At 42.1% G+C, this 27,547-nt stretch overlaps 1 protein-coding gene across 1 annotated transcript; it reads right to left on the bottom strand.

The window, feature by feature from the left end:
* Nucleotides 1–2,846: 2,846 nt before the first annotated feature.
* PFDN4 (prefoldin subunit 4) lies at nt 2,847–14,005 on the bottom strand. Its single transcript, XM_005569385.4, has 4 exons — nt 13,966–14,005; nt 7,771–7,878; nt 6,773–6,913; nt 2,847–3,232 (listed from the first exon to the last, which is right to left on the bottom strand). Exons 1-4 carry the CDS (start codon nt 13,987–13,989, stop codon nt 3,101–3,103), a joined length of 405 nt encoding a protein of 134 aa, XP_005569442.1. The 5' UTR covers nt 13,990–14,005; the 3' UTR covers nt 2,847–3,100.
* Nucleotides 14,006–27,547: the final 13,542 nt, after the last annotated feature.

The following is a 27,547-nucleotide window of genomic DNA, read 5'->3' as shown; positions in this document are numbered from 1 at the left end:
GCTGAAGACTGCCTTTTAGAAATATGGTTTCAATGTTGCCAAACTGTGCATTTTCATGTGAGATCTCTGGATTTGATTGTGGCAACAAATTCAGGGTGGTTTTTGTTTTGTTGTTTTTGTTGTTGTTGTTGTTGTTATTAAACGATAGGAGCCAAAGAAAACCTGTTGCAAGCTGTACTGGCCTGTGCTCAAAACCAAGTTCTCTTTGGGTTTCTCCTTCTATCTTCACCTTCATTTCCCCAATCATTGACAAAATTTGTTCATTTCACTCCTTCTCTAAGTCCTGGTATATCTTCAGCCAACTGATTCGGCGCACCAGAGAAGGTACAATAACATCCAGTATTTCCACCTCCGTCTTTCTGCAGTAAAGCCCACCTAACAACTGACAAATTATTAAAAAACACTGCTGTAATCAAGTAAATTACCTTTCTATTCAAAACCCTTCAGAGACCCCCTGTCAAAACCCTACCTCAAATGGCTTTTCCATCCCCTTGCTTTCTTACTTAGCCATGCTTATGACTAGAGCCCACAGGCTTGGACAAGGATCATGGTAGTTGTGGAGATGGAAATAAATGAATGGATCTGAGAGATATTGAAACAGTAAAGTCAGCAGCAAAGCATAGCCGCTCATAAGACTTCTACCACTTCCTGTGAAAAGCCTGCACAAGACGTATCCTATGGTCCACCTGAGTCTGCAAACTGGCAGAGTCTCAGGGTCAGATTTGTTGTGCAATTATCTTTTGTGTAGCCTGCACTGCTTTAAACAACAAATAGTGGGACAGTCTAAAAAGAGTGATTGCACATACAAATCAGGATTCCTGCTTAAAAAAAAAGTGACAAATCCAGATCAAAACTTCCCTCTGTGGCAACTACTGGCCGAAGCTGACGTTTCTTCCTTTCCCTTCAGATACAGCGCGTGCTGTTCACCAGTCTTCACCTAGCGCAGGGAAGTTACTATTCACAAAAAGAAGCAAAGCCTTTAGAAATGAATTTAAAATGGGAATCAAATATTTGTAATGTTCTAAAGTGTCACAGGTTAAGAAAATGAAGTTAGGGAAATCACACCCTTCCATCCCACTGATGTTAGATATTTGGGTTTTTGTATTAGGTTTTCTTGATAATAGGCAGGACAAAATTTGAAGTCCCATTGAATTACACAGTTCAGTCTTTTGGCCCATGTCAGACGAGTGTTCACTGTTAACATTTCTAAAGGGCTAAACTTTAGTCGCCCTCCTATCCTAGATCTTCCATTGGGGGATCCCCAGATCCATCCATTCCCCACCTCTCCCATGCCCTGCAGGCGACTGACTTCTATGGACCACCTCCGGACTCTGGTTGGGTTTGGCCAATGGTAGGACAGAGGTGGATTTTGGAGGGAGAGAGAATGAGGTCAGGGTGTCTGGTCCCCTGGCTCTACCACTGCAGGGATGACAGGCTGGCTGTGTTCCTCCCCAGATGTAGAGCAACATTCCCTGGGCAGGGAGTGAAGTGGGCAGTTGCTCTTTCCCCTGGCCTCTGAGGGTACAGAAGGACCCTAGTGGTTACCCGGCACGATTGTTGTTTTGGATAGTTTCCTCAAATTATTCTATTTCCTGCTGCAACTTGACTATTTCCCCAGCCTCACTCCTATAACTGAACATTAACCAAATGGATGCAAGAAAAAAATATCCTTGGTAAGAGTCATTTTCTAGAAGTGGAATATCACTATTTGGGAAGATTTTTGCAGCAATTTAAAAATTTGCCTTTGGCTGGGCGCAGTGGCTCACGTCTGTAATCCCAGAACTTTGGGAGGCCGAGGCGGGCAGATCACAAGATCAAGAGATGGAGACCATCCTGGCCAACATGGTGAAACCCCATCTCTACTAAAAATAAAATTAGTTGGGTGTAGTGGCACACACCTGTAATCCCAGCTACTCGGGAAGCTGAAGTGGGAGAATCACTTGAACACAGGAAGTAGAGGATGCAGTGAGCTGAGACCGCACCACTGCACTCCAGCCTGGCGACAGAGTGAGACGCCATCTCAAAAAAAGAAAAGAAAAAATTGCCTTTATAATATTAAGAATTTTATAAATTATATAATCATCTATCTTTAAGCCTGAATTCATGTTTATAAACATTGAACCAAAAAATACATACGCAGTTTAGCCTTAAAAATTAAAAATATTTCCTCTAAAATTATGTATATTCAATCCTAACAATCTCCTCACTTTTGTGTTAAGATCCTTCCATTCACATTTTGGCACATCAGTGCCATCTACTGGAAAGTTAATACACAGGTTTCCCAAATCCCAAAATGTATGTCTTTTGTGGGGTAGTGGGAGGAAATATACCCTTTATTTAAGAAATAAGTCTTACTTTTAAGTACACAGCTGTTTAACTTCCACATCTCTATCAATATAAACCCCAATTAATTACAAAGCACCAAAAATCTAAAATTAAACAACAAAAAAAAAAACACTAAACATTTCTTTCTGCACATCTCTCGGTTTCTAAGATGTTTTTCTGTGGTTCTGCCCTGTTTGTATAAAGGGCACATGTTTAAACATTACCCACTCTTTTACTCAAATCTCTGATATTAATAGGTATGTAAAAAATATGTTAAATATGTATGTTTAAATATAATATGTAACATATTTAAATAAAATATATACATATATATTCTGAAGTCCGTGACAAAGCTTTAGTTGTGAAATAAGCAAGGATGCAGGACTGTACATCTTTTTGTCGTGCTTTCCCCATCATTAGACAGCAATTAAAATCAGACAGAAACAACATGACACAACTGTTAAATTTTCTTATGTGAAAATTGCAACAACAAATATTCTAAATAATATAGAAACAGGAAAGATTGCTTAACTGATTTTAATGACACGAAGCTCCTAGACTTGATATAATCGTTATGCAAAATACATAGGTGAATACTGTCTTCTTTTAAAAATATAAAATAAATAAGCAGACATGTGAAAATAGGCAAGTTTCCATTAAATAAATGAAAATTTAAAAAAAAAAGTTTTGCTTTCCATGTCATTTGAAGAAGGAAAATTATCATTTTAAACAATATTCAAGTTTATTAAACAAATAAAAAAATATTATAAAATGTTTAACTTTCATCAGCTTCAAGGTTTATGTTGCTCCCAAATTTTGCATACAACTGAACTTTCAAATCTGCTAACACCCGCTGAATTGATTCCACTCTGGATTCTAAGGCATCAATTTCTTCTTGCAAATTTTTCTGGAAAAAAAATAATTTAAATTAATTCTATTCAATTGGATGATTTCTGAGCATCTGTGTCTGAAATAATATTTGGGAAGAGTTTTAGGTCAAGAACCTTCTAAACTTGGACAGGCAGCTAAGTAACACTGATAATTAGGTCTAAGTGTCTGAATGCGGGCATTTTGAATTCACGGTCCACACTTGCTTATCACAGAATAAATCAAGCTTGTTTTCTCAGTTTCTGCTGATCCAAAAAAGAGTAAAAAATTAATTTCTAAATTATTTTCTAATAAAGAAGCAAATACAAAGACTTCTATAAACAGTTTCTCCTGGGCCTGCTGGCTTCTAACCCAGCTTTTTCCAACAACAAAAATAACTATGAGACTACAGGAAATGATAGAAACTCACACCACCAACCACCAATAATGAAGAATAACAACTTAGGATCCAAATCTGGCAGAAATTTGCCCTGACTTTGAGACCTCTGGGGCTACACTTTGGAAAAGAGTGGTAAAAAGTGCCTCATTTGTAAGACAGAGCAGCTTTGCCCAGTGAAAAGTCAGATAGTTTTCTAAGTATTTGAGGTGATAGACATGTTAACTATCTTGATTTAATTATTCACATTGTATTAATAAATTATAACATCACGTTTTACCCCATAAATTTATACAATTATAAATTGTCAATTTATAATTAAAAATACAATTCCAAAGGACAATTCTCTCTACCTACCTATCTATAGATACTTAGCCTCTTCAATTCTAAAACCAGTTTTGTAATGTTAATGCTTCCCTCATTAATAGATTAAATGTTAACATATATTCTTTGTTTAAAAAAAAAAAAAAAGTCATAAGTTCCTTCCTGGCTAGGATCAAAACAATTTTTTTCCCTAAACATGACAAAAAAATATGAAATCATACAAACCAAATACCCACTAACATTAGAAACAAAAGAACATCTAATATTGACAGTGTTGCTGTTTTAGAAATCTAGCCAATGGTTCTCAAAGGGTGGCCCCCAGACCAGTATCAGGGACAAAATCACCTGGGAACTTGTCAGAAATACACACTCTGGGGCCCTTACCTCAGCCCTCCTGAAAGAACTTCTTTGGGTTGGGCCCAGCAATCTGAATTTTTAACAAGCCCTGTGGGTGATTGTGATTTTTATGTGTGCTAAAAGTTTGAGAATCACTGTTACAAAACAAGAAATAGAAATAAGACATATGGCTGCTAGAAAGGGATAAATTCTAAATTTCTATACTGAGAAACACTGGTTAATAAGTAAAATAAGACACTAGAAAGTTATTTTAATATCACAAGTCCAATCATCTCTCTCTTTTCCAAAAATCTCTGAAGGCTCCTCTTTGCTCTGGGACGGGAGTGGGCAAACTACAGCCCACAGGCCAAATCTAGCCTGAAGCTTGTTTCTGTCAAGTTTTATTGGAACACAGCCATGCAGATTGACTCATCTTGCTTTCATACCAATTACGGCAGAGGCCGTGCAGCCCACAAAACCTAATATGTACACTTCTGGCCCTTCACAGAAAGTTTGCTGACCCCTGCTAAGACAAAGTACAATTTCTTCAACTCAACTGACTGGAGTTCTCCAAGATGTGGCCACAATTTCAGGTGCTCCCAAATCTCCAGCAAATACATCTTCTTGCAGGTCTATGTTTGCACCACCGTCATCCTATGGCCGTTTATACATGCTGCTTCTCATGACTAGAACACCCTCCGCCCCTTTCTGGCTAATAGCCACATATTCCTCAGCTGCTAGCTGAGCACTTTCCCTGGGAGCCCTTCCCTGACCCTTGATGTCCAGACTAGTATAGATTCCTCTCCCTATGTTCTTAAAGCCACGTCTATCCTCATACCACTTTCTACTCATTATCAGTTTTGTTTACTTTTCTTTCTTTCCATCTAGACTATATGCTCCATGCAGGCAAGGGCTAGGCAGGTTTTGTTGTCCCTAATTATCCCCAGTACAGGGCAGAACCTGATACAGAGTAAGCACTCAATTCATTCATTCTAGAATTCTAGAATGAACAAATGAGTAAAAAAATAAAGGTTCAGCCGGGTGAGGTGGCTCACGCCTGTAATCCCAGCACTCTGGGAGGCCGAGGCAGGTGGATCACAAGGTCAGGAGTTCGAGACCAGTCTGCCCAATATGGTGAAACCCTGTCTCTACTAAAAGTACAAAAATTAGCTGGGCGTGGTGGCGGGCGCCTGTAATCCCAGCTACTCGGGAGGCTGAGGCAGGAGAATTGTTTGAACCCAGGAGGCAGACGTTGCAGTGAGCCGAGATTGCGCCATTGCACTCCAGCCTGGGCGACAGGGCAAGACTCCATCTCAAACACTAAAAAATTAATAAATCAAGGTTCAGTATCTATCTCTGCATGGGGCAGGGGATTCACAATAGCCACAAAAACCATGAACTATCTGGGAATACTTCCAAACATTTTTTAAATGGTTAAACAAATAAAAAGAACAAAAATCACAAAATTTGACCAAGAAGAAAAGATTTAAACATAAGGGAGACATACAACATGCCTGCATGGGAAGACACAGGAGTAAATGATAGTTCTTCCCCAGATTCACTAAATGTGGGTTTCATTCATACGAAGTTTTGCTTTTTATGACATTTGAAGAAGAGCGACTATCATTTTCAGCAATCAGGTTAATTAGCAAAAGCATTAGGAAAGGTTTAATTGCCGTCAGCTTCTCATAGACAAACGATGGGACTGTCCCTGCCATATAGTTAGAAGGCATGTGAACTGAAAATTTCATACCATGTATCAGATGTCTCAGATACTATCAGAGAACTCATATGCTGACCCAGTAATTATACTTCTCTATTTCCTCACAACAATTTTCTAAATGTGAACAAAGATTTATGTAGAAGAATGCTCACAGTAACATTACTACAGCAAAATACTGGAAACAAATTAATGCTAACAATAAGACCCGTGACCCCAGTTGATAACCATCAACATGATATTAAACAGTCATCAAAAACGATGTTTTGAAAAGGCCTGTGTGCCTGGCTCAGAGCAGGCTCCCAATGAGTATCTGCTGGACAAACAAACATTCAACGAAACCGCAAAAATGCTCCTCCTGGAACATTAACTGTCCAAACTGGGAAGCAAACTACATGGAGAGAGGCAGAGAGAACATAAAATAAATACAGGAAAATGTTCACTATGAATGGTTACCTCTGGGTAGAGTTACAGGGGATTTTTCTTTTCTGCTTCAATATATGCTATACCTTCTAAATACTTTGTTTTGAGCAAGGTTCTGGAGTCAGAAGACCACTGTCTATGTGTCACTTTGAATAAATCCTGTAACCTCTCTAAGCCTCTATTCTTTGTCCCTAAATTGGGATAACAGGTCATTGTTAGGATTCAATAAGATCCTGCTGGCAAAGCATTCAGAGCATGTCTGGGACTTAACAAGGCAGGAAGTATTAGCTATCGCTAGCATCCACTATTTCCCTACATCTACAATGACATGTTCTTTATAATGATATAAATTCTAATTTCAGAATTAACTTTGAACATACCTTTGCTTCTTCTAACATTTCTTGTGTTTCTTCTTGAGAATGGCTAATGAAGACATCACCAATTTGATAAGGTATCATTAAGCAGTCATCGTCTGCAAGCATGATGTCATCACAAGCATCTTCTAGGTTTTGGAGTTGTTTCTATAAATGCAAAATGGCAAAGAAAATGTATCCAAAGTTCTCTGACGCAGGCTAAAGGCCAGTTGTAATTTGGGGACACCAACTCTCTGAGGGACCCTCTCACAAAGGTATTATTACCACATCAGAATTTCTAAGACTTTAATTTGTAACTTTTTAGAGGACATTTCACAAGCAAGGACCTAGAGCTATCTAACGCATTGTCCTCTGGATATTTTCAGATTGCTATAAGCACCCTGTGGTGGACAGCAGGCACCTATGGTCACTCAGAATTTCTTCTATTTTAACAATTTTCAACTGTGAATTCTGCCCTCCTACAAAAACAAAACCAAAAAACCAACCTACATTTCTCAGCCTTGCTTGCTGATAGGGTGCAAGTAAATCATGCTGGTAATGAATGCTCTGCCAGCATGCACAAGTGATAATAACTTCAATTCCACCAGTCAAATGCACTTGAGCCGGATTTCAACTCAAGGGAGACGACTGGACACGGGCCCCGATTTACAGGGGTAGGTGGCACTGGCAGCAGCAGCTTGGTGTTCCTAGATCTGCAAGAGTGGCTTCCTCATTGGGAAGACAGCTGACTCTGGGATCAGTGAAGGCCACAACAGCTGCTCCATCGCCAGCCAAATTCTCCAAGACTTGTTCCTGGACCCTCGGTCTAGACTCAAGTTCCTCAATAATTCTGTAAGTTATCGCATATCCCTTTAAAAAAATGACTTTCTGCTTAACTACAGTGAATCACATTATTCATCTGCAACAAAGAGCCCAGAGAAATATATATTCACTTGTTAACTGAGTTCAGTTTTAGTAGCTATAGTACAAAAAAATTTTATTCTTCTAATAATTATTTTCAATACCTTTTTTACTTCTATTTCTTCCTTCAGCTCTGTGATTCTACTTGTATTCCGTGCAAATTTGTTTATCTTTTGTTGATCTTCGAAAGTAACATTCACATCTTCTGCAGCCTGAAAAAAGTGTTTAAGTTTTTGTAAAATTTTAATGGAGAAGTTATAAGTTAGCTTTTTATATTTCTCAACAATAACTCAATAAGCTACTTGCACTCATACAGTCAAGAATTACATGAAGTCCAGAATTTAACAAATGCCTTATTCTTTGCTACACCAGCTTAAGGTTTGTTCATAAATCTATAAACTTTTCTGATACTCTATAAATAAACTCCTAAGCTATAAAAAATTGCAGATATAAAGAACAATTAATAAGTCCTTTTAAAAGGAAAGAAAAAAGCCAACTTTTGGCCCAGAGCAGACTTTCTCAAGTTGGAGCATTCTTTCATTAAGATGACCCAGGGAACAAAAAGTCACGCGGTCAAATATATTGGTAAATGTCTCAGAGTAGTGTTTTTTTCCTTAGAGCTAAAACTTGCATGAGCTTACTGGCTAAAGGGTCACTGTACATTTCAGTGGCTATACTCCATTCATAGCAAAAATTATGTCTATAATGTAGGATCTGTTTAAATGTCTTAATAAGGTCTACTTCACTAAAAAATGAAGAAAACTGAATGTTTAGTATTTAAAAATTAATATTTAATGTGATTAAATTTACAAATTTGCAAATAAAGAGTACTTGGATAACATAAAGTACCCATTAAATAATAAAAAAAATAGGTAACACTGATTGAGTTTACTATGTGCCAAAACTTCCTATAAGTACTTTATTATCTCTGCTAATCCTCCAATCCATCTTATTAAGGAGGATCACCAGTCCTATTTTACAGATTGAGAAACTGAGGTACACTTTATATAATGTGCCCAAAGCCACACAGCCAGTAGGTGGTGGAGCTTGATTTCAACCCAGGGAGACTGGCTCCAGAGGTCGCACAGGTCCACGAGTTCTTGGAAACTGAATGCGAACAGGGGTCTGTGGGAATGTGCACGTGTGTGTGTGTGTGTGTGTACACAGGCTTAGGAACATTTGGAAGAGGCAGCAGGATGCCTGCTTTCATCAGATTTTCAAGGAGATACCATATATTTTTTAAAAAATAAAGCTAAAAAATAAAACCAGACTCTCCTTAGGGTTTCCCTTCCATTTATAACATGAAAACCAGAGCACCTGATTCTAGTTTAAAGGAGGAAAGACACTTGTGTGTGTATAAAAATAGTTCATACTGAAGAACTACTTTTGGTTCTTTCGCAATAACAGTAATGAGCTCACAACATCCAGGTCCATCCCTGACCTGGTCTCTCGTGACCATCGACTTAAAGTATGCGACCTTTTATTTCTCAGAGGTTGAAAGGCCGTGTCGAGCAATACAGAGCTCAGTGGTCAGAATATCACATAGCCCTCCCCTTTGTCAGGCTCTCATTCCACATCAACAATCCAGAAGATAGCCAGAAAAAACTCTTTACATCACACTCTGTCTAGCTTTGAGTGTTCAACCGTATGCATAATTTTGATGAATATGGAAGTTGGGGAACACTGAGCTACACTTAAGAAACCAAGTCTATATCTTGGCACACAAGTCATTTTGCCTAAGTGAGAACTGTCAGTTCCCTATGCAAACAGACAGCAAAGAATTCTGAAGAGTTCCTGTTTGCCTGAAGAGTAGATGCCATTTGGTTAAATACTGAACCCCTGAAAACCTTAGCAGGTATTTAGAGATGCATTTGTCACAGTGAGGGCTCAACAGAGCCATTCACATGAACAGATCCAGTGCAGGACTGCCTGGCACATAACTGAGGCTAATACATGGTTTCTGAATCTGAACCTAAATCATGCTTGATCAAACTCATAAACACATAGTTTCCAAAATGTGGTAGAGAGAATTTGGCTATTTGCTTTCTGTCTTTCCAAAGCAGATATTTCCTGTTGTAGCCCCACCAAACCACAGCCATCAGCACAGACCTGGCCCCTGGTATCCAGATCCTTCTGGTGGTTTTCCCACTGGGGTTAAGGGCTAAAGTTGATGTGTGAGTCAAATACACTGCATGCCGCCCACGGAGTGCTGTTTACAGCAGAAGGTAAGATGTCAGTGCCTTTGATGGCTAACAGAGGCTTCTGTTTTAGTCTCACTGTCCTAGAATATTCCTACAATTCTTGAAGCTGCATTTTGGCAAGAAGTGGGTAATTTTATTTATTTATTTATTTATTTTTTGAGAGAGTCTCACTCTGTTGCCCAGGCTGAAGTGCAGTAGTATGATCTCGGCTCACTGCAACCTCCGCTTCCTGGGTTCAAGCCATTCCCCTGCCTCAGTCTCCCAAGTAGCTGAGATTACATACACGTGCCACCACACCCAGCTAATTTTTGTATTTTTAGTAGAGAAGGGGTTTCACCATGTTAGCCGGGCTGGTCTTGAACTCCTAACCTCAGGTGATCCGCCAGGCTCCGCCTCCCAAAGTGCTGGGATTACAGGCGTGAGCCACCACGCCCAGCCAGAAGTGGGTAATTCTTAACTAGGGGAGGGTCAATGGACATTGACAGGTCAATTTAACCCGAGACTGTATGCAAAATGGCATGTATAGTATGTGCATTCTTCTGGAAGCTCTTCATATCCTACAGTATCTGAGGCAGCACACAGAATGGTGGAAAGAGTCAGGCTGGAATCCAATCCAAGCAAACAGGAATCTTGGGCAAATTACCCAATTCTATGGAACCTCCTCAGGTTTCTTATCTGTAAAAAGAAGCTAGTTCCTACCTTACAGGGTTGATAAAATGAACATGTGGAAGAAAGCTTGATGATGGAGTCAGTCAAATGATAGCCAAGCATTTTATATCCTGAATATTGCTTATCAAAAATCATTACAAAGAACAGATCCAGATCTAGAAGGAAATTCTGCTAGGCCAAAGAGAAATACGCCTGCTCGAGATCCAAGGTAAAAATTAAAATTCCCCGGGCTCTTTTCTTGAGAACTAGTATCTTACGGGATTAGAGGAGGAAACAGAACCATACTCGGTCATGCCCCACACCAAGTCTAGGTATTACTCGGAGTCTGCACTGACAGCTGGGTCCCTAGAAATAAATTCTGGCCAATTTCAGTCTTTTATTTTTACTTTTAAAAATATATCTACCAAGTCTGTATGATGTAAACTTTTGCTTTGTATTTGTACTCAACAACTTTCTTTTTTTTTTTTTTGGTTTTTGTTTCTGAGATGAGTCTCGCTCTGTCGCCAGGCTGGAGTGCAGTGGCGTGATCTTGGCTCACTGCGACCTCCACCTCCTGGGTTCAAGCGATTCTCGTGCCTCAGCCCCCTGAGTAGCTGGGACTACAGGTGCACACCACCATACCCAGCTAATTTTTGTATTCAACTTTCATCCATGCAGTAGTTTATTTAACAATTACTGTTTCCTATATGCCATGACAAGAGAGCCACTATCCCACCTGGCAAGCATACATCCTGGTGGAGGAAGAGAAAAAAACAAGATGAACGAGATAATGTTCGATGGTGACAAACGTGATGATGAAAATACAATAGCTTAGGAGAAGAAAGTTTTGGGGGCCTGGGGAGTGAAGGAGGCTTCTTTAGATAAAGGTCAAAGGTAGCCTCTCTGAGGAAAGAACATTTGTATGTAGGATAATCAACAGAAATCAAAGTGCAGATCTCCTTATGGTCAAGAACTGGATCTTAGAAGGCAGAACTTTAGAGATGAGAGTACTGAATCATCTCATCTAAACATTCTCCCCAGCAAAATCATGACCAGTTGAGAGAGAACGATGTGTTACAAATGTAAAGTACTCCAGATTGTACATGATTTGCTTTTCATTAAACTCAAAGGGCTCTCTCTCTCTGTCTCACTCTCACTCACTGGCATACATGTTTGTTTTCTCCCATTGAGGGCAAAGGGGAAAAGCGTACATGTAAGATAATCTATCGGGAATTGTTCATAACACTGGAAACATCTACAGGAGGACATTACATCTATCATGTGACTCTCAAAGGCTTCAAAGTTAACGAAGATCTTTTATATTTTGGCCACCACCTACCCTTCTACAAGTTCTTTTCCCATCATGGCTCAAACTTTCTTCCCCTGATTATCTGCCATCAGGCCTTCCTTATATTAAATGTACTCAGAGTCTCTGCAGATACTCCTCGCTAGAATGCTTCATTCTCTATCCAACTCTCCCTTCCTTTCCTTACATAATCTCACAGATCTCAACTTAAATGGCACTTTCCCAGGAAAGCCTTCTCTGATCTCAAAACAGACCTCATTTTGGCCCTCATTTCGTAAGTACTTTTCCTTCACAGTTCTCACCAGAGAAACTAGTTTTCTGTGTGACTATGTGAGTAATGCCTGCCTCTGTCCTGGAACATACGTTCTTTGGGGCTATAAGAATAAGGGGAGAAGAACTTCCTCACTGGTCACCGCAGTTGTCTCCACTTAAAACTGAGACTATGCCATATTACATGCCCCCAAAAATTTACTGAATCAATGAAAGGGGGAAAAAAAAAGTTGATAATTAGAAATTTTGCAATCAAAATCCAGGGTTCAAATCATTCTTCTGCCATTTCCTCTTTGACCATTTACTTCACCTCTCTGCACTTCAGTTTCCATACCTATAAAACGGAGTGAACCACAACTAGTATCTTTCAAGGAATTAAAGGCCATACCTAACACCAGAGGGCCCAATTTCACAAACTAGAGGTGAAGTGAATCTCACCAAGTTTCATACTGTTTTGAATCACCATGGCCCTGGACCCTACTCTGGGACTCAGTAAGAATTTTTGGATGGCAGAATAGTAGGGTGAGCAACACATCTTGAGTTAGCTGGGGCGTTCCCAGTTTTGGCAGTCCCTCAAATTCATATAAAACGGGGCAATGGGTCACCCTACACCAGGCACAGATGGCATAGACTACGTGGTACTGGATGGGGGTAAAGCAAAGGAAGTTCTAATGTGGTCTTAAAAGTGGAATGAATGCAAATCCCGCCAGCCAAGAGATTCTCATGGAAGACCCCCTATAGCAGTTTAAAACTCAGACTCCGGAGTCAGAATGCCTGTGTTTAAATGCTAGCTTTGCCTCCGTGCCTGTTTTCTCATTTGTTAAATAAGGATAAAAACAGTATCTCCCCTAAAGTACATAAGATAAACAATACACCCCAAAAAAAAAAAAAGTACAGCTATACCTAGCACACTGTAAAGCTCCCCAAATTGTCAGTCGTTATTTCCTTCCCCCTCTCCACTTTTCTTTTTCTTCTGTCTAGCTATCTTTACACATCTGGGAAGCCACGGGTTTATAAACCCGACATGGAAGTTTAGCCTGCTTAGTGGTTACATAGGTGTGCTTTGAGAAAAAGCAAACCAAACCTGAGTTCGAATTCCAGCTCAGCTTCTTACTAGCTGAGTCACTTTGGGGCCCCTAACTGCTCTGTGTCTAAGTTTCTCTACCTGCAAAGTGGGGAGGAACCCATTGCACTTGCTGAGCTGCGGGGAGGATAACGGATAAAGGGCCGGCTGCTGGGCCGGCAGATCGTCCGTCTTCAATAAATACTGGTTTTAGCCTGGAGGACTCAGGGGCATAGAGCGTGGACATGGGCAGCTCCGGGTTGGACACGGGGGCTCTTGGGCCTGATAATCCGGGGATGCAGGAACCTGCTGTCCCCCTTATGAGCTGCGTAACCTGAGGCAGGTGACTTCCCATCTCTGGGCCTCAGTTTCCTCACCCGTAACCACGGTTCCAGCAGCAGCTACCCATAACCAGTGAGGCTAATGCGATCATGCCGGTGCAACGCCCGAGTCAAGGCCAACCACACTCAACGAGACCTTCGACTTCCCACACCTTAGGGGCAAGGCTGGGGCTGCAGATTCCTCAGACTCCCCGGGGGCACCCTCGGCATCGCGGGAGGCGGCCCAGGGCCCTCGGAGGCTCCCGGCCCCAGCCCCGGCTCCCCGCCTCGGCTGGCCAGGTGCCTAGGAAAACGCTCAGGGCGCCAGGCGCGGGCAGGCCTTGCCGCGGGGCCGCTCTCAGGGCCTCGGCCTCGGCCTCGGGTCCCACGCCGGGCTTCGGAGCTGCGCACCCCCAGCATCCCGCGCCCCAACCCCCGCGGCCGAGATTCGGCGCCACCCGCGCATCCAGAGCCCCGAGCGCCCCACTCACCGCCTTCTTCATGGTGGCCGCCATCTTGGGACTGGACTACGGCACGCGGCGGGGAGGGCCGCAATGGCGCGCTTCGTCCTCGAGCGTTCTCTCGCTCCCGGTCGGCCCAGAACTCCCCGCAGAAATACAACACTGTCTCCACATTCCCTCCTCTTGGACTTTTGGCTAATGATTCCAAACGGCTGGGACGTAGGGAGGAAATGTGACCTGGAAAGACTTGGTACATGCCAATTAAAGGGACAGGCAACCCCCGTGGGCCGACATAAACACGGGGGTGTGGCGAACGGCTCCGGCTGCGGGCAGCAGGGTGCGCGTCCCAGGGTGCGCGTCCCTCAGCGTGGCGGGGACCAGCTGGGGCAGGATCAAAGGGGAGGCTGGGGGAATTTTTCTGCATCCGTCCCACAGACTTGCATTGAGAAAGCTGACCTCCCTGTAAAAGAGCTAGGAACGAATGGCCTTGGCAAATAGGGTGTGAGACTTACGTGCCGTGATAATTCAGGTGGTGTAAAGGAGGAGGCGCTCCTATCTTTTAATGTAATTTTTTTAAAAATTTAGATTCAGGGGGTAGGTGTGCAGGTTTATTACACGGATATATTGCATAGTGCTAAGGTTTGGGTTTCTAATGATCCCGTTGCCCAAGTAGTGAACATAGTACTCCCTAGGTAATTTTTCAACACCTTTCCCCTGCCTCCTTCCCCGTGTTTGGAATCCCTAGCATTTGTTGTTCCCATCTTTATGTCCATGATTACCCAGTGTTTAGCTCTCACTCGTAAGTGGGAACATGAGTGGTTGATTTTCTGTTCTTTGTTAATTCACTTGGGATAATGATGTCCAGCTGCATCCATGTTGCTGCAAAGAACATGATCTTGTTCTTTCTTATGGCTGCATAGTATTCCATGGTGTATATGGACCACGTTTTCTTTATCCTATCCACTACTGATGGGCACCTGGGTTGATTCCATGCCTTTGCTGTTGTGAATAGGCAATCCTATTGATTAATTTACAGCAATATTACTGAACAGTTACTGTATATTCTGACACTTGTATCTCCCAATTAGTAATTTTTTTTTTTTTTTTTTTGGCCTTAGGATCTCTTTGTACTCCTAGAAATTATTGAGGACTCCAAAGAATTTTTATGTGGGTTATTTATCGATATTTGCTGTATTAGAAATTAAAGCAGAATTTTAAAAATGTAGTTATTAATTCATTTAAAATAATATAAAACTCCATTCCATGGTAATAAAAATCACACTTTACAAATACCTATATTTTCTAAGACAAAAACAAATTGAGAAGACTGTCATCGTTTTACATTTTCACTGATGTCTTTAATATCAGGCTTAATGGAAGGTTAGATTCTCATGTGTACTTCTGCATTCAGTCTCTCCAAATATGCTGTTTAGTTGTCTAGTTGTAGGTATGAAAAACCCCAGCCTCACACAAATCATGCAGTTGGGAAAGGGAGGTCCTCATGGATGCCTGAAAAGGTCTCAGGGACCCCCGACGTTCATGGACCACAGCTTGAGAACTGCCCCTGACAAGCCACCTCCTTTCTCAAAGTCCCAATTTCCTCTTTGGTTCAATGAGGGGAATGAGACCTTACAGCACCTTGTGCTCTCCCCACCGAACCACCTAGCCCGCCACGGGCATTGCCTGTTCTCCTGACTGTTCTGGGCTCTCCAGGCCCTTAGTATTGGGACTTTCCAGTGTGTAGCTTTTATGTGCTCAAAAAAGTATTTGTTGAATAAAAATGTTTTTCCAGGGTTAAATTTTAGCACAGGGTCTGGCGCATAGGATATGCTCCATCAGTGACACCTGTTTATTCCAGAGCTCAATGTAAAAGCACTGCAAGAAACAAATGGTGGAGAGGGAGACAGAAATAAAGGGCAAAATTGTCACAAATGGTACCAAGTGCATGAAGGAGATAAATGAGGTGCTGACGCAGAGCACAGAGGGGAGGGGTGGGGGCCGGCTCTGGAACTGGCCTCCAAGCTAAGAGAAAATGGGAGGCCTCAGCATGGGGAGAGGAGATGAAAGTGGGCCCCAGGGATGAAGGGCTGAGAGGGAAAGAGCCTGGTGAGACATGGTAGAAAGGACTGAGCAGCATGGAGCGAGGCTGGGGTGCAAGGCAGGGGCCAGATCTGAGTGTGTTTTAGACCTTGGTAAGGCCAAACCGGGGGAGGGAGAGAGAAAGAGAGAAAGAACTCTGACTTTTTCAAACCTTTATTGAGAAATGGCTGAGTTGAAAGGTGAGGAACAATGGAGCATGAATTTTGAGGAAGTGTAATTGTATGGTGGGGACCGAAAGTAGCATAGGGGGTTTCAAAGAGAGAAGCACTTCAATCCTCAAATTCATAGATCTTAGGACCAGAAGGGACCTCAACCTTCATCTATGCTAACCTTTGCCTTTCGCTGAAATATATAATAATGATAGTTGTTATGGTTTGACTGTGTTCCCACCCAAATCTCTTCTTGGATGGTAGCTCCCATAATTTCCATGTGTTGTGGGAGGGACCCAGTAGGAGATAACTGAATCATGGGGGTGGTTTCCTCTATACTGTTCTCGTGGTAGTGAATAAGTCTTATGAGAGCTGATGGTTTTATGAGGGGTTTCCCCTTTCTCTTGTTTCATTCTCCCTGTCTGCCACCACATAAGATGTGCCTTTTGCCTTCCGCCATGATTGTGAGGCCTCCCCAGCCACGTGGAACTGTGAGTCCATTAAACCTCTTTTTCTTTATCAATTACCCAGTCTTGCGTATGTCTTTATCAGCAGTGTGAAAACGGACTAATGCAACAGTAATAGTAACATATAAAACTGACACGGTACATATTCTGTGACTTGCATGTTGTTAAATGTTTTAATCCTCCCCATACCACACAATATTGTTATCGACCATTTTACAGGAGAGGAAATAGCGTTTCAGAAGGACAAAGCTACCTGGCCAAGGCTACAGCAGCCAGGAAGTACCAGAGCCTGGGTTTGAACTCTTGGCGAACCTGGCTCCAGAGACCACTCTCCAAGCACCAGGATTTGCACATCACTACAAGTCACGTATAAAGTCAGCTGTGTCCCGGAGTGGGTAGCTCATAGTGGACATTGCAGCTCCTGTCACCTAACTTGCATGAGTAAAGTGTTTAAGACTCATTAAAGGGCGTACTGGAGCCAGACTGCCTTGGTTCAAATCATACCTCCACCACTTTCTAGTTTTGGTGTTAGACAAGTTACTTTCATGGCAAAAATAATGTCTCTCTAATTGCGTTGTTGTGAAGAGTAGAAGAGATAATACATGCAAATAAAGTGCATTGTAAGCTCTCAGGAAATGTTAGCTATGATTACTTTCTCAGTTCAGCCCTGTTGCCTCTGAAATTCCTCTGCCCAAGTTATGATCTTTCAAATCTCCTCTTAAAGAACTCCCCTGGCTCAGTATTACTGCTAACTACCCCCATGGCCATTATTAGTGCTGCCTTTTGAGACTGTAGCATCCATTTCAGATGTGTAGAAGTTGGAAAGCATCCTGGGAGAGAAGAATGACAATGGTTAGAAGCCATCCTAGTTGGAATTTTTAAAGCAGAGCCCGAGGCAAAGGCTTAGATACTGCTTCTTCATTAAGGAGTATAATCCCAGGGCAGCAAGAGCAAGGAAAAAGTAGAATGAAGCAGGTCAGGGACGGCAGCAGAGCCCATACCAGGAGACCTCACCAAGCTGACCTTTGCTTGGTATCAAGCACGACTGGTTGCTCCCTCTCTGGGGACTGTCCTGTAAGAGGCTGTGATAACCAGGGCACAAGAGAGTTCAGCTGGGGAGAACTCTTACCTGCCAGTCCCTGCCTCCCATTCAAAGGCTGGCCCCATGGGGACCTCACTCCCAGACACTTCCAGGTTGCTCACTGAGGCTCCCATACTTTTTCTTACCTCAGCCTTCCACAGGGTAGCCCCCAGGTAGAGGAACAAGTGTGAGGCTGTGAGCACCAGGCAACCGGAGCGAGAGGCAGCCCTGCTGGGTTCTGCACACCTCAAGTCTGCACACCATGGCCAGTGTGGAGCTGGTCACTGTGGGGGCTCCTGGGGTGGAGCAGGTGGCCAATGGCAGGTGAGGACAAAGACAGGTTAAACCAAGAGGCTTTAACATGACACATCCTTAGGTGCCGTCTGACACAGAGGCCCATGAAATCAGCTAAGAAGTTCAGATTATGACATACTGAAGAGTCATGGAATTAAATTCTTTTAGGACTTCAAAATTACATTGGACAAACCACAGAATTAGAGAAAATATTTGCAAACTATTTAATTTAATATTTAATTAAGAAATAAGGCAAGAAAAAAGGGATTAACAGCCAGAGTATATGAGGAGCTCAAACAACTCAATAGGAAAAAAAAAATCTAATAATCTAGCTTAAAAATGGGCAAAAATTCTGAATAGACAGTCTTCTAAAGCAGACATACAAACGGCAAGTGGATATATGAAAAGGTGCTCAACATCGCTGGACATCAGAGAAATGCAAATCCAAACTACAATGAGATATCAGCTCATCCCAGCTAAAAATTGCTTTTATCCAAAAGACAGACATTAACAAATGCCAGAGAGAACGTGGAGAAAAAGAAACCCTCATACGCTGTTGGTGGGAATGTAAATTAGTACAACCACTGTGAAGAACAGTAGAAAGATTCCTCAAAAAACTGAAAATAGAGCTATCACATAATCCAGCAATGGCACTGCTAGGTGTATAACCCCCAATAAGGAAATCAGTATATCAAAGAGATGTCCGCATTCCCATGTTTATTGCAGCGCTATTCACAATAGCCAAGATTCAGCAGCAACCTAAGTGTCCATCACAGACGAATGGATAAAGAGTTGGTGGTAGTGTAAATTAGTGCAACCATTACAGAAGACAGTGTGGTGATTCCTCAAGGATCTAGAACCAGAAATACCATTTGACCCAGCAATCCCATTACTGGGTATATACCCAAAGGATTATAAATCACTCTACTATAAGGACACATGCACAGATATGTTTATTGCAGCACTATTTACAATAGCAAAGACTTGGAACCAACCCAAATGTCCATCAATGATAGACTGGATAAAGAAAATGTGGCACATATACACCATGGAATACTATGCAGCCACAAAAAAGAATGAGATCATGTCCTTTGCAGGGACATGGATGAAGCTGGAAGCCATAATTCTCAGCAAACGAACACAGGAACAGAAAACCAAACACTTCACGTTCTCACTCATAAGTGGGAGTTGAACAATGAGAACACATGGACACAGGGAGGGAAATATCACACACCAGGGCCTGTCGGGGGTAGGGGGCAAGGGGACGGATAGCATTAGAACAAATAGCTAATGCATGCAAGGCTTAAAACCTAGATGACAGGTTGATGGGTGCAGCAAACCACCATGGCACATGTATAACTATGGAACAAACCTGCACGTTCTGCACATGTATCCCAGAACTTAAACTAAAATAAAAACACAAAAGAAAATGTGGCACCTATACAAAATGGAGTACTATTCAGCCATAAAAAAAGAATGAGAGCCTGTCATTTGCTATAACATGGATAAAACTGGAGGTCATTATGTTAAGTGAAATAAGCCAGGCACAAAAAGACAGACGTTGCATGTTCTCACTGATTTGTGGGAGCTAAAAACCTTAAAACAACTGAACTCACGGAAATGGAGAGTAGGATGGTTACCAGAGGCTGAAAAGGGTGTTAGGGGAGGGGGAACTGGGAATGGTTAATGTGTACAAAAATTAGTTATCTAGAATGAATGAGATTTAGTATTTGACAGCACAACAGGGTGACTACAGTCAACAATAATTTATTGTACATTTTAAAATAACTAAAACAGTGTAACTGAGTGTAACACAAAGGATAAATGCCTGAGGTGATGGATGCACCATTTATCCTGATGTGAATTTTTTTTTTTTTTTTTTTTTTTTTTTTTTAGACGGAGTTTTGCTCTTGTTGCTCAGGCTGGAGTGCAATGGTGTGATCTTGGCTCACCGCAACCCCTGCCTTCCGGGTTCGAGCGATTCTCCTGCCTCAGGCTCCTGAATAGCTGAGATTACAGGCATGCGCCACCACGCCCAGCTAATTTTGCATTTTTAGTAGAGGTGGGGTTTCACCATCTTGGTCAGGCTGGTCTCAAACTCCCAACCTCAGGTGATCCATCCACCTCGGCCTCCCAAAGTGCTGGGATTACAGGTATGAGCCATGGTTCCCGGCCCCCGATGTGATTATTACACATTGTATGCCCATATCAAAATATCTCATGCACCCCATAAATATTTATGCCTACTATGTATCCACAATATTAAAAATAAATACATAAATGTAAATAATAATAAAATAAAATCAGATTGGTCCAAATGCTAATACATGTGCTGCTGAGAAACCCTGAGAAGCCAGCCTCATGCAGCGCACTTATTCATCACCATGCCTCCTTAATATCCAAGCGCCTGGTTAACTAGTCACTGAGCTGAGAAATTGCACCAGGAGACGTGGGCTCCAGAGACAGAAGGGCTGGGGGCACTGTCTCCTCTAACAGGTGATATGGAGGTAGGGGATGGCTGGGCTGGATCCCTTTGGCTGGGCTGAAAGAAGCCATGGCTCCAACTGGATGCTCAATGAGTCTTTGGCTACTCCGTCATTATCACGAGACAGTGAATGCTTCTCCAAGCATTAGTTCCCCACACAGGCCATGCAAAAGCAAAGAGAAAAGGCGCTGGGCAGAGAGTCTCTGGGCACAGGGAAGTGTCATTGAATCTAGACAGAGGACAGTGGTGGCTCCTGGCAGTCTTGGTGCTGACTCAGCTCCCTCTGAAGCCCCTGGCTTCCCCTTGCCTCTAAGGTTTTCCTTCCAATTCTATTTCTCACTGTTCTTGTCCCTCTCCTCTCCCCAGACCATGCTATCCTTTGAGCTAACTCTCTCCTAGCAGAAAAACTAGTTCTGCAAGTCCGCATGGTACAGGGACTTTCAAGTCTTCTGTTGAGCATCTTCTCATTTCCTGATGTGGAGCATTTCCGACCTTTGTTTCTGGTCCTTTCTTCAGCTGGGGACTGTCCCTGGCTCTCCGGGGAGAAGCATGGCGTACAGGTGGAAGCATTTGGATCCTGCAGGTTAGGGAGGAGAATCAACAATGACCATTTGAAAAGACTTTCCCTTATGCCAGGTTGAAAACTGGCCACCCACTGATTGGATCCAAGCTATGTGTTCTTTGACCCGTATGGTATTTTTCTTTACTGGAACCAATATTTGAGATTTTTAGTTTTGCTTGAGCTGGTACAATCAGCGTCCTGGTGACATTGCACCTGTGTTTCTGCATGATGGGCAGCTGCTGGTGCTGCTTCGACCTGGCACATTCAGCCAGCAGGCTTTCTTCCAGGCATGGCAGACCCCCAACTCACAGAGCACACACAGCTACATGTAGGGCACCTGCCCATCCGTGTGCTCACCTGTCAGGCCCTCCAGGTAAAGGAACTTGTAACTCCCAGCCTTCTGTTCTAACATACCTAAATGAGAGCATTTATGCGTGTGTGTGTTTGAAATTTGTACCATGCTAGGTGCTATTGCAAGTAGAAAAATAAAGCAGACAAGGTGCTTGGCATCATGGAGCTTATGGTTGACAAACATACGATCAAAATCATAGCACCAGAAGCTGCAACCCTGGGGTGAGTCCAGGGGAGAAAAAGCTTGAATCTGGCTGGAGTGGTCCCCAAGGACTGTGGAATCAGTGGTATGTTGCTTGGACCAAGAAGGGCAGGTGCTCAGCATTGAGGATATAACACTGAAAAAACACAGACAAAACTCTTTGTCCTCATGTAGCTTACATTCTATTGAGAGGAAAAAGATCATAACCAAAACATATAAGTAAATTATACAGTATGTTAGAAAGTGTTATTAGTATAAATGCTAATAATTGCTCCAACAAGAATCATGCAATTATAATAAAAGACTGTGTGACTACCATCACGAACACTCCATGACGAAGATATAAGGACAGAAATGGTCAGTATATTGACTGGAAAACAGAGAGAAAAAAAAAAACAAGACCTATTTGAATTGGTATGTAAGCTACAAAATTGTCCAGACATGTCCTAGTTTAATTTAGATGTTGTCACAAAGCGCTAATGAGATTATCACATCATTTCCTGGCAGTACATGCCTGGGTGCCCTCCAAAACCTGCAACACCTGCTCCAGGTTCCTGGTTCTGATTTAAAAAGGAAACCTTGATCAGATTCACCTTCCATGCTGGCCATGAGGAGTGAGCAGCAAGAAGGAGCAAGCCCCAGGATCACGCAGCAATTTGGTTTGGCGCCTGCAGAGGGCACCCGAGGAACATGACAATGTTCCCCAGACTTGAACCATTCAAATCCACCTTCCAAATATTTTGCACTTCTTTTGAATCTTACTGTTCTGGGTAACGTTAAGTATTGTCAGTTTGTATTTAGCTACGCAATTTTGCAAATGGTCTTTCCATAACCCTGTTTGAAACACTTCATTGTTTTCCCATTGCACTTAAATTTCTTACTAGGGCCTAGCCTCCCTCCCTGACCTTGTTTTGGACCATCTTTCTCCTCACTCACTGTGCTCCACCCTCTTGGGCCTCCCTTCTGTGAATGCTACATGCTCCCGCCTGCCTCAGGGCCTTTACACTTGCTTTTCCTGCTGCCTATGATGCCTTTCTCCTACTGTTCAGCCAGCTACATTCTACAAAGACTCAGCATCTATGTTACTCCATCAAGGAAGCTGCTATGATTTGAATGTGTCCTCCAGCGTTCATAGGTTGAAATTTAATGGCCAATGTGGTTGTATTATGAGGTGGGGACCTTTAAGTCTGAGGACAGAGCCCTCAAGAATGGGATTGGGTCCCTTATAGAAGGGCTTGAGGGAATTCGTTTGTCTTGGTCCATTCTCCCACTGCTATAAAGAACTGCCCAAGACTGGGTAATGTAGAAGGGAAAGAGGTTTATTGACTCACAGTTCCACATGGCTGGGGAGGCCTCAGGAAACTTATAATCATGGCGGGATGTGAAGGGAAAGCAAGACACCTTCCTCATAGGGCGGCAAGACGGAGAGTGAATGTAGGAAGAACTACCAAACATTTATAAAAACCATCAGACCTCATGAGAACTCACTCACTGTCGCGAGAACAGAGTAGGGGAAACCATCCCCATGATTCAATCACCTCCACCTGGTCTTTCCCTTGACAATAATCCCCATTTCCCCATAATGGGGATTATGAGGATTACAATTTAAGATGAGATTTTGGGTGAGGACACAGCCAAACCAAATCAGGGTTCATTCTCTTCTGCTCTTCTACCAGGTAAGGACATAGCATTCTGCCCTGCAGAGGACACAGCAACGAGGTGACATCTTAGAAGGAGAGACAGGACCTCTCATCAGCCATCAAACCTACAGGTGCCTTGATTTTGGATTTCCCAGCCTCCAGAACTGTCAGGAATAAATCTCTATTGTTTATAAATTACCTAGACTCAGGACTTCAGTTGCAGCAGCACAGACGCACTAAGACACAAGCTTTCCTTAAACACCCATCTCCCAGACAAAAGCAGCATCCCCTGCCCCCTAAAGCAGCTTTCTATGCCTCCCTGGTATATTCCCTTTTGAATTTTATGTCCCTGTTAAACTGAGGGACAGAGATTGCAATGGAGGAATGAACATAACTTGAGACGTCCTAAGTTATGAGTTATTCCCAAAGTACAGAGAATAAAGATTAACCCAAGAATTTTACTTCTTGTGAAAAGAACAAATTACAGAAGCTATTTTTGACAATAGTGGGATTTTTTAGCCTATCCTTAAAGTAAACAAAAGTTTAGAGTTAATCATAACATATGTATACTATTATTTTTTAAATTGTTCCTGCATCCAATGGTGACATAAACACACTGGCTCCAATAACAGAGTGAGATTTCATTTCTAGATAAAGATGCTACCTCGAGGCAAATTGAATGCTCAAATCTTTCTACAGGTAAAATATTGTTTTAATAAAAGGCACTTCCACATTTGTGTTTACATAATGAGCCTCTTCCCATATTCGGTCAGGTGTTGCCTGGGCAGACTGAAGGAGAGCTGAGGTCCTGGCTACAATGAATTCCATTTGACCTAATAAATGTTGACTCGCCAGTGTAATCACTGATTCTTGTAGCAGTGTAGGACATGGATCCTAGGAGAAGATTGCAGTATTTTATGAGCTGCCACTTGCTAAGCTCAGGAAGAGCTCTCCTGAGGAGGAGAGGCAGTCCCTAACTTGTCACTGGCATTACAAAGAGGCTGTATTTCTATTAAGCATTTAATATATACTTTGGGTTCTTAACTTTTGCAGATTCATTCAGTTCAAACTATAGGTATAATTTTCATTTCGTAGGTGGGAAAATAGAGGCTCAGCACAATTGGGTAATGTCTCTAAGTTTCTATACCTTATATAACTGTTATCTGATAAAAATAAGGATAGAAATCCTAGTTATTCTCATCTATACCATATTTTCTCATTCTCACAAAAAATTAAATACTTTACTTCTCAAAAATAATTCTGCCTCATTTCCTTTAGAACTAACTTTGTTCAAACAAATTTTACTACCACCCAAGTAATTATGCTATCTAGTTATGTTCATGAAACAAGTCTACCTGTATTTTTTGCATAATTTGACAAGATATATAGGACAACATAGCAATGAAAACTGTTCTCCTTTTTATTTTAAGATCCCACTCCCCAAAGAGGGGTGAATTGTATTAAAAGCACTTGAATAATGCATACATAGGAAATCGATCTATATAATGCATTATTTTAATAGATTTGTATCCAACTGTAACTCATCATTACAGACTTTATTTTATAATTGTCTCTTTGCTGATGGGGAATGGGAATTTGTATTTATCAGACTCCACATTTGATTGGCTGCCCAAGAAGAATTAGTTCTCCTGAATTTGTGGTGCTTGCCTCCCAACACCCATTTCCTGCTCTTCTAGCAATAGCCCTAATTTCAATGTAAGGACCGTCCCCTTCCTCCCAATCAGTCCATGTGACCTGGGTGGACTCTCATACCCCCTTAGTGATGGAGCCTAAGAACAGCCTTCAGTCATTCAGCAACTCATGGTCACATGACTGTTCAGGGATAAGCACAGAAACAAACTGAGGCCAATCAGAGCCTCAGCTTCTGATTCCAATGGGAGCCAGAAGCCCTCTCTTCCTATTTGCTGTGAAGCTGTAGAAATGGAAGCTCTAGCATAGTGGCTGGCATCTTGCCATATCAGGAGTGAACTTATTTAAAAATGGGACCAAAAAAAGAAGTGAAACTGAGGAACAGGGAGAGATAAAACAGGGCCTGATAAAAAGCATTCCCCTAGTCACACGGAGAGCTAAGCCAGCCCTCCCCTTGAACTTTTCAATGACTTGAGTCATCGAATTCATTTGCTTAGGAAAGTTTGGCTTAGTTATCTGCCACTTAAAATCAAAAGAGTGCTCACTGATACATCATGGCTACATTAATGTCCGGACAGAGCCTGAGACAAGGGCTTGCTGCAGGCAGTTCGTTGTGGGAAGTGATCCTGGGGAAGCCGGAGGAAAAGTGAAAAAGGTGAGGATAGGAAGCTGTTCCAAGGGCTGTTACTGGGCTGATGACCCTGTAGGCTGCTGGAACTTGCTCCTCCTGCAAACCCTCTGGGGTCTAGCATGTGTCCCTCAGAATTGTCCTCACTACAGAGACAGCATTTATCCACCCAGCCCCATTCAGCCAAGGGTTGGCCCGGTGGGTGTTACCTCCCCTGCACTTCCAGGTTTGATCCTGCCCTAGAACCTGACCTCAGTAGTAGAAAAGCCCCAGGACATGAGGTACTACTGAGGTCAGGTTCACCTGGCCACAGCTGTTTGTCAGTTCAATGCCAGAGCAACAAGATAGGTCAAGAGGACATAAGACAAGGCATCAAAGATGCCCAATGCTATTAAAATTCATTATCAGCACCACACATTGGTTCCCTAACATTAAACTTTATAAGTTTTGACAAAACTGGACAAGAACAGGGTTGAATCTGATGAAGCCCAACCAGAACTTCAATATCGATGTCTTTCACACACGATACTTAGGACCAAAGAAGTCCCCTTAAGGGAATTTTGTGTATCATAGTCTTGGCGAATTGTTCTGCTGCAGAACTGGGTCAGATCAGTTGCATGCGGGGAGGAGAGTTTTCTCTGGAAGTAAAGGGATGGCCCCTGCTGTTACTCATTGCTGGAAAAATCAGCCTGAAAACAGCAAATGAGAGCAAGAGAGATGAGCCTTAGGTTCCGGTAAAGGAACACTCTCACCGTGACCCAGAGTTTAAGGGTAGGGTAGGAACGTGATCCTGGCCTTGGCCTCTAACTCATTCATGCAACACATAGTTATTGAATGTCATCAGGAGCAACCACAGATGGTGAGGCCCGGTGCAGAACGAAAACTCAGGGCCCCTTGTTCAAACACCAATAAGAATTTCAGGATGGCAACAATGCGGGGATCGTGTGAGTGTGGGATCCTATGTGACTACACGGGCTGCATGCTTGCAAAGTCCATCCTGTCACCTAGGTGTCACTTATTGTGCTAGGTTCTGGGCATACACTGGCAAGCAAAACCGATATGGCACCCATACTCAAAAAGCTTAGAGCCTAGCCTGGGATGTATATGGTTCCCTCCATCAGTCTCCTTTCCCAGATATCTTTCACAGCATGAGCCCTCGCTATAGTGAGCTTGATTCACTATTATGTGTGTGTATATATATATTATATATGTAATGTTTATATAAATAATATATAATTAAATTAAATATATATTTATTATATATGCATATATACTTATATAATATTTATATATATTTGTTCCATTTGTTTATATATATAAATATAGATATTTATTATATATTTGTTCCATCCTTATTCTCTCTGGGGCACTCACCCATGCTATACCCTCTGCCCTCTATAACTATATCAATAAACTAATGTTTATATATTTACATTACATAAATATATGTAGATAAAATAAATCTATAATTATATATTATATACACATAAAATTGCTCATGCAACTTGTTCCCTAAGCCCCTGGAGTACAACTGAAGAATCAGTGATTACATTGGTGGTTCTAATGCAGGGATGGCAATCTGGTGATTTTGAAAACTGTCAGATATGTCTCCAAGGGGAAGCAGGGGGCTCTCCGAGGGGCAGCTTCCTATGGGATTGGCTAGTATAATTTTAACTATCAGCATTAACTGGAATGTCCAAGAGAGATACCAAAAAAGTTAGATTTACCCACCTGTTTGAGAAAGAAAAATGCCTAAGCAATTTGAGCATTAAGAATGTGAAAGCAAGAACGTTGTTCAAATAACCCACAGGTATTTGAATGATACTGGCTGAATATCACTCTGTTTGGGTCTGTTTTTTATAAACCAAATAACCATTTGTTGAGGTTAACTTGCTTCAATGTTGAATGTTAACGCACTCTTCCCTCCACAGGTTTTTACCTTTCATATCTAGAGTTTTCTAGGAGCCACACCATGTATTCTAGAATAAGTCTTTCGGCTTCAT

Source organism: Macaca fascicularis, chromosome 10 (assembly GCF_037993035.2).
Source record: "Macaca fascicularis isolate 582-1 chromosome 10, T2T-MFA8v1.1".
Lineage (NCBI taxonomy): Eukaryota > Metazoa > Chordata > Mammalia > Primates > Cercopithecidae > Macaca > Macaca fascicularis.
Note: the sequence above shows the minus strand (reverse complement) of the source record. Positions and strands in the feature narration are given on the sequence as shown.